Source organism: Eschrichtius robustus, chromosome 10 (genome assembly GCF_028021215.1).
Source record: "Eschrichtius robustus isolate mEscRob2 chromosome 10, mEscRob2.pri, whole genome shotgun sequence".
NCBI lineage: Eukaryota > Metazoa > Chordata > Mammalia > Artiodactyla > Eschrichtiidae > Eschrichtius > Eschrichtius robustus.
In genome coordinates this window covers 3,242,187-3,257,236 of record NC_090833.1, presented here as the reverse complement: position 1 = coordinate 3,257,236, position 15,050 = coordinate 3,242,187, and the positions used below count along the sequence as shown (strand labels likewise).

Genomic DNA, 15,050 nt, shown 5'->3' with positions numbered 1-15,050 from the left:
CACTGACCCTTCGGTCCGTCCCAGACCCCACGCTTCTCACTTATGATCCTCACTCCACGGGGTCCTCAAACCCACACTGTTATCCCGAGCCACGTGACAAAGAAGACTCAGAGAGGTCAAGTGACTGGCCCAAGGTCACACCGCCTGGACCTGGCAGAGTCCAGGGAGTCCAGGTCTGTGTGGACACAAAGGCCTTGCCCTTCACCAGCTGAAACAGAAACTTACCAGTTCTTGAGATCAGCCAGGTCTATTCCGGGACCCCTCACCTTGGGAGTCCCGAACCCCAGAGCCCACAGACAGTAGTGGGTGGCCAACATGGGCCCTGTAAACCCGTGTTGACAACTGGCCAGGGCAGGGAGCCCAAGGTGCCGGGTGGGCACCAGTGCCAAGGCCAGGGAGCCCGCAGAGCCCCAAGCCCCAGGGAGCCCCATGACAGAGGTCATGGCCACAGTGAAGAATCTGAGGCCTTTGCTCAGGACTCCCCAGTCCTATGCCTCCCTTTCTGCCAGCACAGACACCAAGGCCTTGGAGGAGCAGGAGGGCAGGGCAGGGCCAGTAGAGGGATGGGGAGAGCCCAGCCCAGGGGACACGCCTGGCCTGGGTCCAGGCTCCAATCTTGCCCCAAACCCCTGCTTCCAGGGGGCAGCCTGTGGCCCTGAGACAGCTCTGGTGGCCTGCAGGAGCCAGCTCTCACAGGGAGCCAGAGGAAGCAGGACCAGAAGCTTCTCTCCCCAGGGCCACCCAGAGCCAGCTGGTCCTACGGTGGCCTACGCAGCCTCGTTCCTTAGGTGCCCACGAGCTGATTACACCTTCCCATGGTCCCACATGTACAAGCACGCACTGCATACAAGACGGATGCACATAAAATGCAAGTGAGTTATTACGTGAGGTCAGTTCCCTAAGCCCCCTTGCTCTCCCGAAACCCTTTGACCTCATTTTCATAAGTACTTAAAAAAAAAGTCTTATCAAGTCCCAAAAGCAAAAGAGTATTTGTAAATAAATTACAGCAACGGTCGAATTAAATGTTTCTAAAAATTGTCTTTTTTAACTCTTAGCCCATCTCTCAATTAAGCAGATTTTAAACATAACACTTTAAAAAAAATTCTGGTTTGCCAAGCAAAGCCTGTTTCTGTATTTAATAGTTATATTTTTGCCTTCCGCAACAATGACAGGGCACTTAAAAAATTAAGTTTTTTCTCAAGAGGAATTTCTCAAGATTTAATTTCACAACATGAGTTATAACTTCAAAGTTAGGACTTCTGGAAGGGAGGGTCCTTTCCGGTAAAATCTTGGTTCTAGGACTGAAAGGCTGAGATACAAGATCAAATGGCCTGTCCTGCCTTTTCCAGCTGAGCCAGTGGGCACTTCTCCACTGCTGAAGGCTTAGTCCCTGTGAAACGGAGTTAGTAGGGGCAAGTCAAGGTGCAGGGTGCCTAGGAGAGTTCCCAACACCAGATCACGATCCTGACCGTGGCTCCTGGGGCGTGTAGGTGAGGTCTTTGCTGCTCTCAAAGATTGGGCAGCAAAGCCTAGGGCTGACGTATGAAGAGTTGCATTATGTGTTCCCTGGCAAAGAGACTGCACCCTTCCAGGAACTGTCATCCTGCCAAGACGTCAAGGAACCAGGTCTTCAAGAAAAGAAAGAGATGATTGGGTATAATTTTATAGCAGCAGAATCCTGGATCTAATATTAACCATTGTATTTTACAGTTTGACAGTTTCTGTCCTGGGGACCAATCGGGGCCCCTGGGTGAGAGGGTGTGGCCCCATCCTCGGGCTCAGGGGAAGGAAGGGCCACGCCCTCTCTCCTGAGCCCACTCCCCAGGCCCGTCCCTCTCTGTCCTGCACTGGCTCGTCTCAGGCCTCTGGGCCAGCATGAGGAAGGAGCAAGGGTGGGGATGGATTCCAGGAGCAGTGGCTCCTGGTCCTCAGGACACAGCACCTCCAGGCAAGGCGAGACAACCATGGGCCCTCTCCCAGAAAGACCCCAGACATGCCACGTTCTATGTGGCTTTGCATGGTTCTTAGACCAGCTAGGACCCATCTAAGGGACCCTTGGGGAGCAAGGATGGTAGTAACCACCTTGCACCTTTCTAGATTCTCTCCGAGTAGATGATGCTGCCAGAAGAGACACAAGCGGGCTTATGAGGACCCAGATAGTCAGGCAAGGGTTAGGGACCGGCCAGCGCCAGGACAGGCTGGCCACCTGAGGATGGGGGGCTTCTTGGTGTATGGCGGTGGAGGCAGCAGGAGGAGAGAGTGGGACCCTCTTCAGCAGACACAAGTACAGGTGCTGAGGGCACTGGCATATCTCTCAGAGATGGCTGCCTGGAAAGTTGGAGTCTCCCCGCCTGCAGGTCTGTGCTGGCTCAGCTGTGGGGCGCTTTGCACTGAAATCACTCTCTCCTCTCCTGGAGCGCTCCAATCAGCCACAGCGGCTCCTGTTCCATTTCCTTCTTTATTGGTGGTGAGGGATTCCCAGGCCACCATCACCCTTTATGGGTAATGGGGACCCAGGAGCCTGGGCGGTGTGGATTAGCGGGGACAGCTGGGGCCAGGAGGCTGGGACTGCACTTCACCGCTGAGCCCGGGGTCAGAGGACACTCTCTTGAAGGGCTAAGAGTAAAGACTTTAAGATGTGTGGTCACACGGCTCAGCCTCTGGCCCTCTACTCAGCCTGAGCTTGAAAACTGCCTGGAGGCAGACAGCTGCCCGGCCCGGCAGGGAGAGTGACACTTGACTGGCACGCAGCCCCACGTGCGGGCCGTGCTCTGTGACTCTGGCCTCAGACCATCGGAAACACCTTCAGCCCAAAGGGCACCTGCAGAGCCAGGTCACGGGGACAGATGGACAGACAGGGGCACAGGTCAGAGCATGGCAGTGACGAAGGAGTCCCATGTCTGCTGTCGGGTAAGCAAGCGTCTTTATTGCGAATATGTGTGTCTGGCAAGATTTGGAGTAGCATTTTCTCTTATCCTCGTGAGTGGGACAGAAGGGTTGGAAGTCAGTGGAGGCACAGAGCGAGAGCCTCCTGCCCAGGGCACAGGATGCGGCTCTTCTGCTCCCATGAGGATAGTGACGCGGAGGTCCGCAGCACCTTCCTGGGGAGGGCTCTGGACCAGCTGCCCCGCCGGGCTGTGTGCAGAGGGAGCTGCTCCCAGACGCTCTGGCCGGCCGGCCCCGCCCTAGGTGGCCCGCACCTTCATCTCCGACACCTTGTAGCTGTAGTTGTACCCCTTCCCTGACCTCCAGTTGATGCCGTTTGCAAAGCTCTCGTGGGGCCCCCCAAGGTAGCGACCGTTCAGGTTTGACACATGACAATTGTTGTACCACCAGGCCCCCTGGTACTGCACCGCACAATTTGCAGTATTTTTGTCGTTGTCTTGGTCTTTGGTGGAGAAGGCGTGGTTGTTGTGGGACGTCAGGGAATCACCTGCTCAGAAGGAAAGGTCGCCTAATTGGCACACAGGGCTAGGAGGTCCCCGACGCTGGTCCAGGTCAAAGCTGCTGTGTCCGGGTGTGCAGGTTGCACACTGTGCAACTCCAAGGGTTGCCACTCACATGACCCCAGGAAGCATCCCTCTGCTGATGCAGTGGCCTTGGTATCCCCTCATCTGGTCTGCTCCTGCCAGCCAACAGGCATCCTCTCACTTAGGGGGAGAACTCTTTCATCCCCAGGGGAGAATTCCAGTAACAAGAGTGGGAATGGAGCCTTCAGGGAAATGGGCTAAATTATCATCCTTCCCCGTTTTTCATCAGTAATGGTAGTTAATAATAATGCCATAGCTTGTTGGACTTTGTCATGGGTCACATCAGCCTTGTGGGTACACTTAGGTGTGCGTAGTATTACCTCACTGTGTGGATAAGAAACTGGTGAGGTTAAGTCCCCAGGAACATCACACAGAGCAGGCAGAGCCAGGACGCTCAGCAGGTCCTCTCTGCTTCCCCAAACCCCGCGCTGAAGCCCAGGCCACTGCTGTGCCCCACGCGGACTCTCACCTGCGCTGCCCTCGACAAAGGCTCCCAGGACCAGCTTGTACTCCTCTGCCTCACCCGCCATCTTGAATGACTGGTACTTGGCAAATTGGTGGTTGCCTTCAAAGTCCATGAGGTCTACCCGGAGCTCGCTGCTTCCTGTTGGAGGTGGGAGCTCAGGTCCCAGCAGAAGGGACCCTCTGCCTCCAGGCACGGGGGGGTGGGAATTTGGGTTTTAGGGGACGTCTGAACTTGGCATCGGGGACAATTCACCGGGAAGGTGTGAGAGGCTGGGCTGGTGTGGTGGGAGGACCTCAGGGATGGCTCCCTGTTTTCAAGTAGCTCCCCTGCTGTTCCATCAGCCACGCCTGAAATTCCACGGTCGGTGTTCCTCGGATGGAATGAAGCCTCGCTCTAGTTTGAAACCCTAAATTCTCCTGCAAAGAGCTGTGAATGCCACGGCAGGAAACCTTTGTATGTGTAGTTTCTTCTGCAAGAATTTCAGGCATATGAGTGGACACCGTCAAGGTTGCCATGAGGGAGTGGAAGAATTAAGAAAGGATTTACAGGTTTGCCGTTGACCTCAGGACCAGCTGTGAAGCTGATTCTGTGAAACGGAGAAGTGGGGTGAGGGGGCCTGCGTGGGGACCGCCACGTGCACTGAGCAGGAGAGGCAAGGAAGGGGGCTCTGAGTGCCTAAGATCCCAGTTTCAAGGACGGACCAACAGTTGGAAGTGGGAGAAGGGCCACCCCAATCCAGATGGCTTCCTCCTCACTTCCGACTCTCGGGTTCTAGAAACGATCGGTCCTGAGACCAGAAGTCGTCTTCACTCCAATAATCCACCTCCTCCGATTTGAACACTCAGAGAGTGTAAGAGAATACATGTCCTAGGTTCTCAGAGTAATAACCCTTCCTGCTGTCAGACGTGACCACCCCTGGGGCGAGGAGGAGTGGGGTCTTCTGGTTCACGTGGCCCAGGGCTAAGGTCAGGGGCATGTGGATTTCAGGCACCCCACCACAGAGGCCCCGGCCGTGGGCCTACCCTGGGCGGTCAGGGCGTGGATGTTGTCATTCCCCAGCCAGAACTCTCCCAGCTGACTGCCGAAGCCCTGCTTGTACGCGGTCCAGTCCCGGTAGAAGTCCACGGAGCCGTCACTCCTTCGCTGGAAAACCTGCACACGATGGGGAGGGCTGAGGAGACGGGGCCCCACTGCCGTCCCCCCACAGGGCACCCCGGCCACACGGGGAGCAGCAGCGGTAGTTCACACGCATCACAGGCCGAGGACCAGAACGTGGGTCTCATCAAAGAGCCCAGGGGCAGTCAGGGACACCCACATGGGACCAAGGAGGAAATGGAGGCTCAGAGAGGGCAGGCGACGAGGTCAAAGCCACACGGCTGGAGAGGAGTGGGCACCTCCGGGCCTGAGCCCCCCGCCCTGAGCCACGGGACTCCTTCCCATATGGGTCCACACCCCCCGCCCACGACATTTCTGATCCTCCCGACCTCAGTGAAAGGACGGGGTCAGCCTGAGCCTGGAGGGAGTGGACAGTCTCACAAAGGCCACTAAAGAGTGATCTGCCACCAGGTGAACCTCCCAGGCACGCCCGCCCCTGCCCAGGAACCCCACGGCCATCACTGGGTCCCCCCCCACTCACGGTCCACCCCCCGCCGTCCACGTCCATGTCACACAGCACGGTCAGGGGCCGGCAGTCGGGCAGGTAGATGGTGTGCCAGCCACTCAGAAAGTGCCCCCTGGTGAGCAGCTCCTTACAGGTCCGAGGTCCTGGGAGGGGAAGCCGGGGAATGGACGCCAGGACAGGAGCTCTGGGCAGGGCAGGGGGGAGGAGGAGGGGGGAGGAGGGAGAGGCAGGGACACCTGCCTGGGGGAGGGGGGCTCTGAGTCCTGGGACAGAGATGCAGCCCCCAAGGCCACTCAGCTGTGATGGTCAGGCCCCGTCTACCTGGCCATCCCCACCTCCCAGGGCTGCCCCCGCCTAGTCTCCTGGGCACCTGCCCTCCTCCAGGAATATACTCGAGTCATCCAGGCAATGGCTGCCTATCACTCGGGTAATTGGGGAGTAGGATATGCGCAGAGAAGGTTTTGTCCTTGGAAGTTGGAACCTGAGTCTGTGCAGCTGGCCTTCTGGTCGACCCCCCACTCCCCCGCCCCCAGCAGGAGCAGGTCCAGGCGGAGGTCGGGGGGTCAGCGTGTGCGTGGTCACCTGTGGCACAGGAATGAAGCTGCCCTGGCTCTCCTGTTGTGGGGAGAGAGGACATGCACGTCACACGTCTGGAAACAGCGCCCCGTGCCCCTCAGCCCCGTTGCTCCGTGAACACAGCGGGGAGAATGGAAACCATTATCCAGCTCTTTGCAGGACTATCAGCCTCCAGCCCTGAGGACCAGTTCCTAGACTCAGCAGCACTGGGCTTGCTTGGCCCCCACTGCATCCGGCCTGCCCGGGGGCTGGCGGCCAGCACTGTCACGCGGGGCGCTGGCTGGACCGCCGTGCCGGCCACCTCGCCTGGGCTTCACGGCTCACGGCGGTGGAGGCTCAGCGCCCCCAGGCCTATCGCTTTCCACAGCCCGTGTCTCCATCAGAGCCTCTGGTTGTGGAAAGTATTGGGGAGCATTTGGGATGTGAGTCTGGGCCCCAACCTTGTACTTTGTATTTGTAGCCGAAGCATGTGACTGTGTCTTGGAGTTTTGCCTTTTCTTGCTTTTACAAATTTTTTTAAAAATGAGCATAAATCAGAAAATTATAAGCAAAATGTCCACAATTATGTAGTAAGGCAGTATTGCCAGTCACCGGGGTCCAACTCTGGAGCCTCTGAGTTTTGTGCGCTCACCGGCTGCTGACAAAGCAAGCCGGGCTCAGAGGCCCCTCGTCCCGCACCCATCGGTTGGACGGACAGGGCCCGGGGTGTGGTCTGAGATCCTCTCCCAGATGGTGCTGGGAGTGACCGAGGCCCCTGGGACCCCCCAGCCCATTGCAAAGCCTGCCCAATGAGCCCAGGGAGGCGGAGGGGCTCACCTTTCTCTCCGCCCGCGCCCTTTTCCCCTCGGTCTCCTGGGGAGAGACAGGAGATGCACAGGACGTCTGGTCAGTGGACATCGACCCTCCGCTCGGGAAACCACCCAAGGGCTCAGTTCTTCGGGAGCTGGGGCGTGGGGGACAAGGCTGGGGCTCTGGGCACCACACACGCGTGCTCCGCGGCCCACACAGCTTTCCAATGCCTGGGTCTCAGCCAGGGGAGTGCGGGGGCCGGACTCAGAGGCCTGGATTCTTCCCTGGGTTATGAGAGGCTGTTCTGGGCCTGGGGCCCCGGACCCGGGACCCAGTTCACACGCTGTCTCGAAGCTCTTTGGAGACAGGAAGCAGGACAGGTCCCTCTCTGTCACTTGGCCTCCCTCCCTCTCTCTGTCTCTCTCCCATCTCTCTCTCCGCCTCCTCCCCCTCTCTCTCTGTCTGTCTCCATCTCTCCTGTCTCTGTAGACTGGCCCCGGGGTCCTGCTCAGGGGTCCTAGCTCTTCATCACCTTTGGTACCTTTGGGCCCGGCCGGCCCTGCCTTCCCAGGGACTCCGGGAGAACCTCGTTCCCCTGTAAATTCCAATGATACATCTTTGAGGAAAAGGCAACCTGAAGAATTCCACTTGAGCCTCTCTGCCCTAAGGAAAACAGTCCTGACCCTCCCATCCCAGCTGCGGTATCCTCAGGATCACTGCCCTGGGACTCAGCCCGAGGGTGACAGCAGACAGCGGGGACAAAGCACACACAGCCACCCGGTGCCGACCGGCCGGCACGCCAAGCTCGGGCCCCAGGGAACCACCAGCGTTCTGGCTCCCGACCACCTCAGTGTAGCAGCCCAGGGCCAGGCCACCGTCACAGAGCCCCACCGTCTACTTGGGGGCCTGGGACCAAGAGCACGTCCTCAGAGACCCTGTCACACAGGAGCCTCCGGCCCATTGGTTCTGGGAGGGAGGAGGGGCCCTGCCCTGTGCTCAGCCCTGGATGCAGAGGCGGTCAGGTGTAATTATGCATCCCTCTGTGGTGATTCTCTTTCCACCTCCATAGAGGAGGGGTCAGGAGCCACGAGGCCTCCCAGGTCTGCATTATTGATGTTAGCAGGGGGCTAGGACCAGCCAGGGCCCCTGCCCCTCCTCCTGAGCACTGAGGGGAGGGTCAGGAGAGGCGGCCCCAGGCTCAGCCGAGGCAGCAGGACCATCTGCCGGCAGGCTGCCCTCCCCGGGGAGTGTGGGTGTGGAGGTGTGGGGCAGAGGGGGCACCGGCTCAGCTTGGGGTGGAGTAACCACACCCACTGGTGGGCAGCGCCCCAGACTTGCTCCTCCTCCCAGTGTCCCCCCGGCAGGATCCCCAGCCTGGAGCCCATAGTGGTGAGCACACGCCGCCCTCCATCCCCAGGTCCTGCCCTGGGTGCCCACGACCCCTGAGCTGGATACCTCCTAGGACGTGAGAGGCTGGGGACCTCCGAGCTCGCCCTGTCTCCGGAGCCCTGGAGCGTCCACTCACACCCAGGCCCGGGGCACTCATCCCTTGAGCTGGGTGCACACCTGCCCTTCATACCAGGCTCGGGGCCCAAAACCCCACAAGGGGGCCACCACGTCGACGGGAGAGGTGTGGAGCGCGCGGGGGCCTTCATACTGAGTTGGGGTCCAGCTCCACCCTCCCTGGTGATGGCTGACTGCTCTGCGCCCCAGTTTTCTCATCTGCGGTACAGACAGCAAAGGCTGGGGCCTCAGTTTTCAGGTGAGAATGCCGAGGTACGTAAGGCTTGGAACTCTTGCCCACGGCCACGTAAAGCCAGTGCTGGATCGAGGACCAGGAAGCGGGTGCTCTATGAAAATATACCCAAATGTGAGCTCACAGACTAGCTGAGACCAGCCCCCTCCTCAGGGAATGACAGATCCTGGTGGGCCACAGGGGTCGCTCCTGACGCCAGCTCTGAGCAGGGTCGTGACCCAAGCCTGCGACCTGAGACCCACAGGGGGCACTGCCCACCCAGGGTCTAATTTGAGAAGAGCCGGTGCTCAGTGACCCCCCCACCCCCGAGCCAGAGCACGTACCCTTCTGTCCACTGGCGCCTGCCTCTCCCTTGGGCCCTGCGGGTCCGGGCAGCCCCGGGCAGCCTCGGAGGATGGAGAGCTTGTCGGAGCCCTCCAGACCCACCAGCTTCACCTCTGCAGAGAGACACAGAGCGCCAGTCAGGGCGCTCGTCCTGGGCCTGAGAGCCCTGCAGAGCCGGTGACAGGCCACCCGAGCCACGGGGATCTGCCACGCGGCGACCTCGGCCTGGGCTCTTGGCTGTGGCCAGAGTCGCCCGTCTCAGATGAAGGGTCAGCCTGGCAGTGAGTTTCCCGCCTCTGGTGGGCACTGTTCAGGCGTGGAGGTGATGCAGGGAAGAGCCCTGGCCTTGTAGTGCCCCCTGCCTGAGCTACCCTCCCCCCAGCCTCAGTGCTGGAGGGTCAGCCCGGCAGTGAGGCGTTCAAAAGTGTGCAGTGTCTGCTTTTGAGAAGTGATGACTGCAACTTGCTATCATGAGGAATAAGGAAATTGTCCAGAAGGGCTTAGCTCGGGGCCCAGCACAGTTGGCTGTTAGTGCACGGGGCCTGCGGCTTTCATACCCGACCGCTGTCACGTCCTACTCACCTGGTGTCTGACTCACCTGGACAGGTGTCGGGGGCGGAGGCTACGGTGCCCAGGAAGGCGATGGCCAGCACTGCGGGCCTGATGGCCATGGCCACTGCAGGCTGCTCCATCGCTCTGCTCCTTGCCGCCCGAGGAGCCCCGTGCTCTTATAGGGCTGTGGCCACGCACTGTCACCTCTGGCCCTGTTTCTCCTCCCGGTGGGGACAGCCAGCTCCTCCCCCGGCTTGTGGCGCCAGCTGGAGGTGGAAGCAGCCTCAGCTGGTTCTCTTCCAGGGCCCAGATCTTCCTTACTGAGCATCTGACTTCCGTGCTCCCTGTGGACCGGCCCCGCTTCCCCTCGGCAGGGACACTTCCCTCCAGCCACCAGGCCCCCTAGGCCCTGCACAAGGAAGGGCCAGTCCCCCCACCCCCAAATCACCCAACTCTGCCCAGGCCACACCTGAGGGCTTCTCAGGGGGCAGGGTTTGAGGAATTCATTTGCATTTTATGAGCTTCAAGTCTACAGAACTTTAGAAAGTTCTCCTGGGGTCTAGGGTGGTTAGAGGGGAGGGGCGAGGAGAGCAGGATGTGTGCGGTGGAGATTTCCCCGGGCTGGTGTGCCGTGGGCTTCCGACTGCAGTGGACATGCAGCGGGAGAGAAGCAGGGGCGGCCAGGCCAGGAGCTTCGCAAAGCGTGGCCCTGGGGCCTTGACAGAGGCGGGACGAGCACCCGACTGCAGCAGTTCCAGCCTGGGGGGCGTGGAAGCGGGGCCAGGCGTGGGCTGGGGTGGGGGAGGGCATGAAATTGCTGGGGCGGGGTGGGGGGGCATTCGGCACCCGCCCCAGGAGGGAGCAGGCTGGATGATTTTCCCACACCTCCCAGGGAAGCGCCACACGCTGAGGCTAGCTGTCACCAGGACTCCCGTCAGAGACGGAGGTGGCAAGTCTGTGCCCCCAACCCCATCCCAACAGCCCCTGTCCAGGTGGGGTGCTGGGATCACGACCCCAAGTCAGACAAACTCACATGAGTATCGAGGGTCCATCGGAGACAATGTCAATGTCCATGGGGGGTGTGGCCTGAGTCTCTGACCGCTGCTCAAAGACCTCCACTCTGCAGGGGAGGAAAAGTAACGTTCTCCCCACCCTCTGTGCTCTCAGCCGAGACCCCTGTAATGCAAGACAGAGTAACAAGAGAAAAGCACAGACAATGTTCTTAGCAAAGGTACTCTGTCCATATGGGAGACACCCCGGGGAATGAGTAATTCCCCAAGGTGGCTTAGAATTCAGGGCACAGTACCATCTCAGTAGGGGAAGGGGAGGGGGGCAGGTGTCTTAGACAAGAGGAAATGGTTTTAGGGAAGGGGCCTGGGCCTTGCAAGGCAGGCGGAGGTAGGCTAGTTTGTGACAGTTTGAGTGTGGTGTCCTCCTCTGGTCTCCTCTCCTGTAATGAATCAAGGATCAATCTTCTCGGTTGATGAAACCCCCCGGGAGGGGCTGGCAGCTGAGTTTCTTGTGGAGGCTCTGTCTTTAGGCAGAAAGAGGGAGTGCACAGAAAGCTCCCCCTGTATTTGCTGGTTTTCAAGCACCCACAGCTCAAAATAATCAATACACCAAAGTGTCGTGTCGTGCGGCGGGTTGATGGGGGTGTGTTCTGCTGCTGGGATGTAAACTTCACAAGAGCAGGAGATGCCAGACCCCATCCATCGCGGGGCAGACTCGGCCGGCAGAGGTAGGCTCCCTGCGGATGTGCAGACAGAATGCGAGAGAGAGACCCCCCCGAGCTGGGACAGGAACAAAGCCCCTTAGCACCTGTGCCATGTGGGTGAGGGCTGCCCTCCTAGCCGGGGCTGCGCTTCTCACCGAGTGTAGACGGGGCAAGAGGCTGACGTTCACAGTGTTCATACTGTAGCGTCAAGAAACTGACGTCCATTTGGCATTTGGAGTGTTGGCTTTATTTAAGAGAATCTGGCCTGTTACAGTAACAGCCTGATAATCCAGCTGAAAATGCAACCTTGAATAATGGAACGAGTTAGTGATTTTATGTGGAAATCTTGCTGTGTTTATAGTTGATCGTTGAGACCCCTAAATTCATCACATTCGTATGTTTACATTAGCAGATTTCTAAAAATTAGCTTCTACTCAGAAGGTTTTTTTTTTTTTTTTTTAAATCCTAAGTCAAATGGTAGTAAGTTGGAGACTGTCAGTAGTAACTCATTCTTTTTTTTTTCAAATTTATTTATTTATTTATTTTTGGCTGTGTTGGGTCTTCGTTTCTGTGCGAGGGCTTCCTCTAGTTGCGGCGAGCAGGGGCCACTCTTCATCGCGGTGCGCGGGCCTCTCACTATCGCGGCCTCTCTTGTTGTGGACCACAGGCTCCAGACGCACAGGCTCAGTAGTTGTGGCTCACGGGCCCAGTTGCTCCACGGCATGTGGGATCCTCCCAGACCAGGACTCGAACCCGTGTCCCCTGCATTAGCAGGCAGACTCTCAACCACTGCGCCACCAGGGAAGCCCCTACTCAGAAGGTTTTGTTAAAGGCAGACAGCTGAAACGTGAAAGCACAAATGTGAATATATTCATTTTGAAAATGCAATTAAAACGTTGAAAGCTGTTAACTTAGTGAGTGGAACAAGAATTACTCATAGGCCCCTTAAAGGAAGTAATTCAAATGGGCCTGTTATATATAGAATAAGGTTTATAAGTCCAACTTAAAAGCTTAAGGAATCACTGGACTTTTGAATTTATAATTTTAATAAATTGAACAAATTGCATTTGAATTAATTGAAAAAGACAGAAGCACACTGAGAAATCTTCTCTGTGCCAGAAAGGAAACAAAAGTTAGCACCATAGAGGAGAGAAAGACCCACACGGCGAAGATCGGGCACTGCTCAGCTGCGGTGCCTTCGAGGGCACCTCTTGTTAGAGATGGAATACTGAGACGCAGAGAAGGAAGGATGCTGTCTGGGGGCCACACAGCCTGCTAGTGGTGAGCCAGGATTAGAACTCTGTTCCCCAGAGGTCCATGGGACGCTCATGTCCTGCCCCCCACCCCCTCCCATCCTCCTCCTCCTCCCCCATCCTGACTCCCCAGCACCTGCCTTCTGGCTCCCGGTGCACATCTCCGCCCCCCACGGTGAGGGGCTTAGGAACCTGTGCTCAGGTCACTGGTCCAGGGCACCTTTTCCTGCTCAACCCTCATCTTTAAGGGCCCCCGCACAGGAATTAGACATTCCCAGCATCCCTGCGAGGCTCCCTGCTGGAGCTGAAAGGCTGCTCACACAGCAAGCGAAGGATTAATCCAGGATGATCCGAAATGAAAGTCCTGTCATTGGCTGCCTTGCACTTGGGCTATTCCTGCTCCAGAATTTCAGAACTCGGATGCCGCTGGCACTCCACGAGCATCCCCTGGGCCAGCGCACAGGGATTTGGCTTCCCGTTCAATTGGCCTCACCAGCAAGAGAGAAAGGGATGTTTAGTGAACACCTGCTAGGAGCCCGGTGCTACTCTGGGCCCCGTGACACAGGGGGAAACAGAGCAGACGGTCCCTGCACGCTTGGAGGGGATTGTGTGCTATTGAGGGGAGACAGAAGAGAATCAAAGAGACAAACAATTACATAACACGAATACAATATGAACTATGATGTAATTTGAAAGCAACGTGCAGTGCAAGGAAATACATGCAGAGCGTCTCGTTAGTGGTTAATCAGACTGAAGCAGATAAAACCTGAAATCTCTGTGACCTCGCATACAGTGGTCCTAACAGCTCAACGAGTTGGGGGCTCCTGGCCGGCACCCCCCTTCTAGCGGTGACTTCAAGACCCACATTCCTCCGGCACATGGTCTGCCACCTTCCAAAGACGGCTGCTGTCCTGAGGGTCATCTTCATCCCAGCCAGCAGGGTGGGAAAGAACATGGAGGGCCCCACGGGGGCAACATTGGGCCTGGGGGGAGGCACCTCCCTTCCACCTTCCTTCCTTCCGCTGGCTCTGGACCACGGCCCCATCTGGCCACCAGGGTCCTGGGGAAGCAGTCTGGTTGTGTGACCAGGGAGTCTCTTCCGGCATTTGCTGCCGAGAACACGGGACAATGGACTAAGACTCCGGAGGGTGCATTTTTCAAGGTCACTGTTTGCTTAGTGTGTGTTTTTCATTCATCAGCTTCCGCCCTGCTGTCCCTTTGCAGTGCGTTTCCCGCAAGCAGTGCATCGCGGATTGCTGCTGTTCTTATCCGCGCTCATGTGACTGACACTTGTGTGATTGCTGATGTTCCTGTGTTGGGTCTACCCATGTCCTCTTCCATTTACATCCCGTCTTTTTTCCCTTGTGCTTTGCTTCCTTTGTGCTGGTCAAGCATTTTTAGTATTTCATTCTATATCTGCCTTGACTTTGGGGTTCTTCCTCTGTGTTACACTGAGCGGTTGCCCAGGGAATACATTATAAATGAGTACTGCCCCCCTCAAGGCACTTCACCCATCACGTACCAACCCTTCCACAATCCTTTTTACTACTGTTGTTGTAGAATTTGCTTCTACCTATAGTTTAACCACACGATGCGTTTTCATTATTTTGGTCTTAAAAATTCAATAGTCTTTTTAACAACATTTTTAACTGAAAAAAAGAGTACTTTACACCTATCCTCGTATTGACTTTCTGTCACCCTTTGCCTCTTCCTAAGAATCTGCTTTTTCAACTGGGGTCATTTCCCATCAGCATGAAGAACTTCCTTCCTCATTCCTGGTTACGTGGATCTGCTTGCAACAAATAATCATTATAGTTTTTTGAAGTATAGTTGATTTACAATGTTGTGTTAGTTTCTGGTGTACAGCAAAGTGATTCAGTTATGCGTAAATATTCTTTTTCTTATTCTTTTCCATTATAGGTTATTATAAGATATTGAATATCATTCCCTGTGCTATACAGTAGGACCTAGTTGTTCATCTATTTTATATATAATAGTTTGTATCTGCTAATCCCAAACTCCTAATTTATCCCTCCCCCCACTTCCCCTTTGGTAACCATAAGTTTGTTTCCTGTGTCTGTGAGTCTGTTTCTCTTTTGTAAATAAGTTAATTTGTATCATTTTTTTAGCTTCCACATATAAGTGATATCATGGTATTTGTTTTTCTCTGTTTGACTTACTTCACTTAGTATGATAATCTCTAGGTCCGTCCACGTTGCTGCAAATGGCATTATTTCATTCTTTTTTATGGCTGAGTAGTATTCCGTTGCATATATGTACCACATCTTCTTTATCCATTCATCTGTCGATGGACAGTTAGGTTGCTTCCACGTCTTGGCTATTGTCAATAGTGCTGCTATGAACATTGGGGTGCATGTATCTTTTCGAATTAGAGTTTTCTGTAGATATATGCCCAGGAGTGGGATTGCTGGATCATATGGTAACTCTATTTTTAGTTTTTTGAGGAAA

The 15,050-nt window shown here is 56.3% G+C and overlaps 1 protein-coding gene across 3 annotated transcripts; it reads right to left on the bottom strand.

Moving 5' to 3' along the window:
* Positions 1–2,911: 2,911 nt before the first annotated feature.
* Positions 2,912–9,754, bottom strand: FCN2 (ficolin 2). Of its 3 annotated transcripts, none has more exons than XM_068552169.1 (9): positions 9,661–9,754; positions 9,062–9,175; positions 7,524–7,577; positions 7,010–7,045; positions 6,200–6,232; positions 5,633–5,760; positions 5,019–5,148; positions 4,000–4,134; positions 2,912–3,433 (listed from the first exon to the last, which is right to left on the bottom strand). In XM_068552169.1, exons 1-9 carry the CDS (start codon positions 9,752–9,754, stop codon positions 3,186–3,188), a joined length of 972 nt encoding a protein of 323 aa, XP_068408270.1. In that variant the 3' UTR covers positions 2,912–3,185. The 3 variants fall into 3 exon arrangements, with proteins under 3 accessions (XP_068408270.1, XP_068408271.1, XP_068408272.1); XM_068552170.1 differs by having other exon boundaries at positions 7,515–7,577; positions 9,661–9,749; XM_068552171.1 differs by lacking the exon at positions 2,912–3,433 and adding an exon at positions 3,438–3,625.
* Between the last annotated feature and the right edge of the window lie 5,296 nt (positions 9,755–15,050).

Bases quoted from the DNA above. Each gene is read 5' to 3' on its own strand.
- FCN2 (XM_068552169.1), bottom strand. From the start codon at position 9,754: ATGGAGCAGCCTGCAGTGGCCATGGCCATCAGGCCCGCAGTGCTGGCC. The intron at 6,233-7,009 runs GTGAGCCCCTCC...TCCCCACAACAG, and splicing joins GGGCGCGGGCGGAGAGAAAG to GAGAGCCAGGGCAGCTTCAT. The intron at 3,434-3,999 runs GTGAGAGTCCGC...CCTTCTGAGCAG, and splicing joins CTTTGTCGAGGGCAGCGCAG to GTGATTCCCTGACGTCCCAC.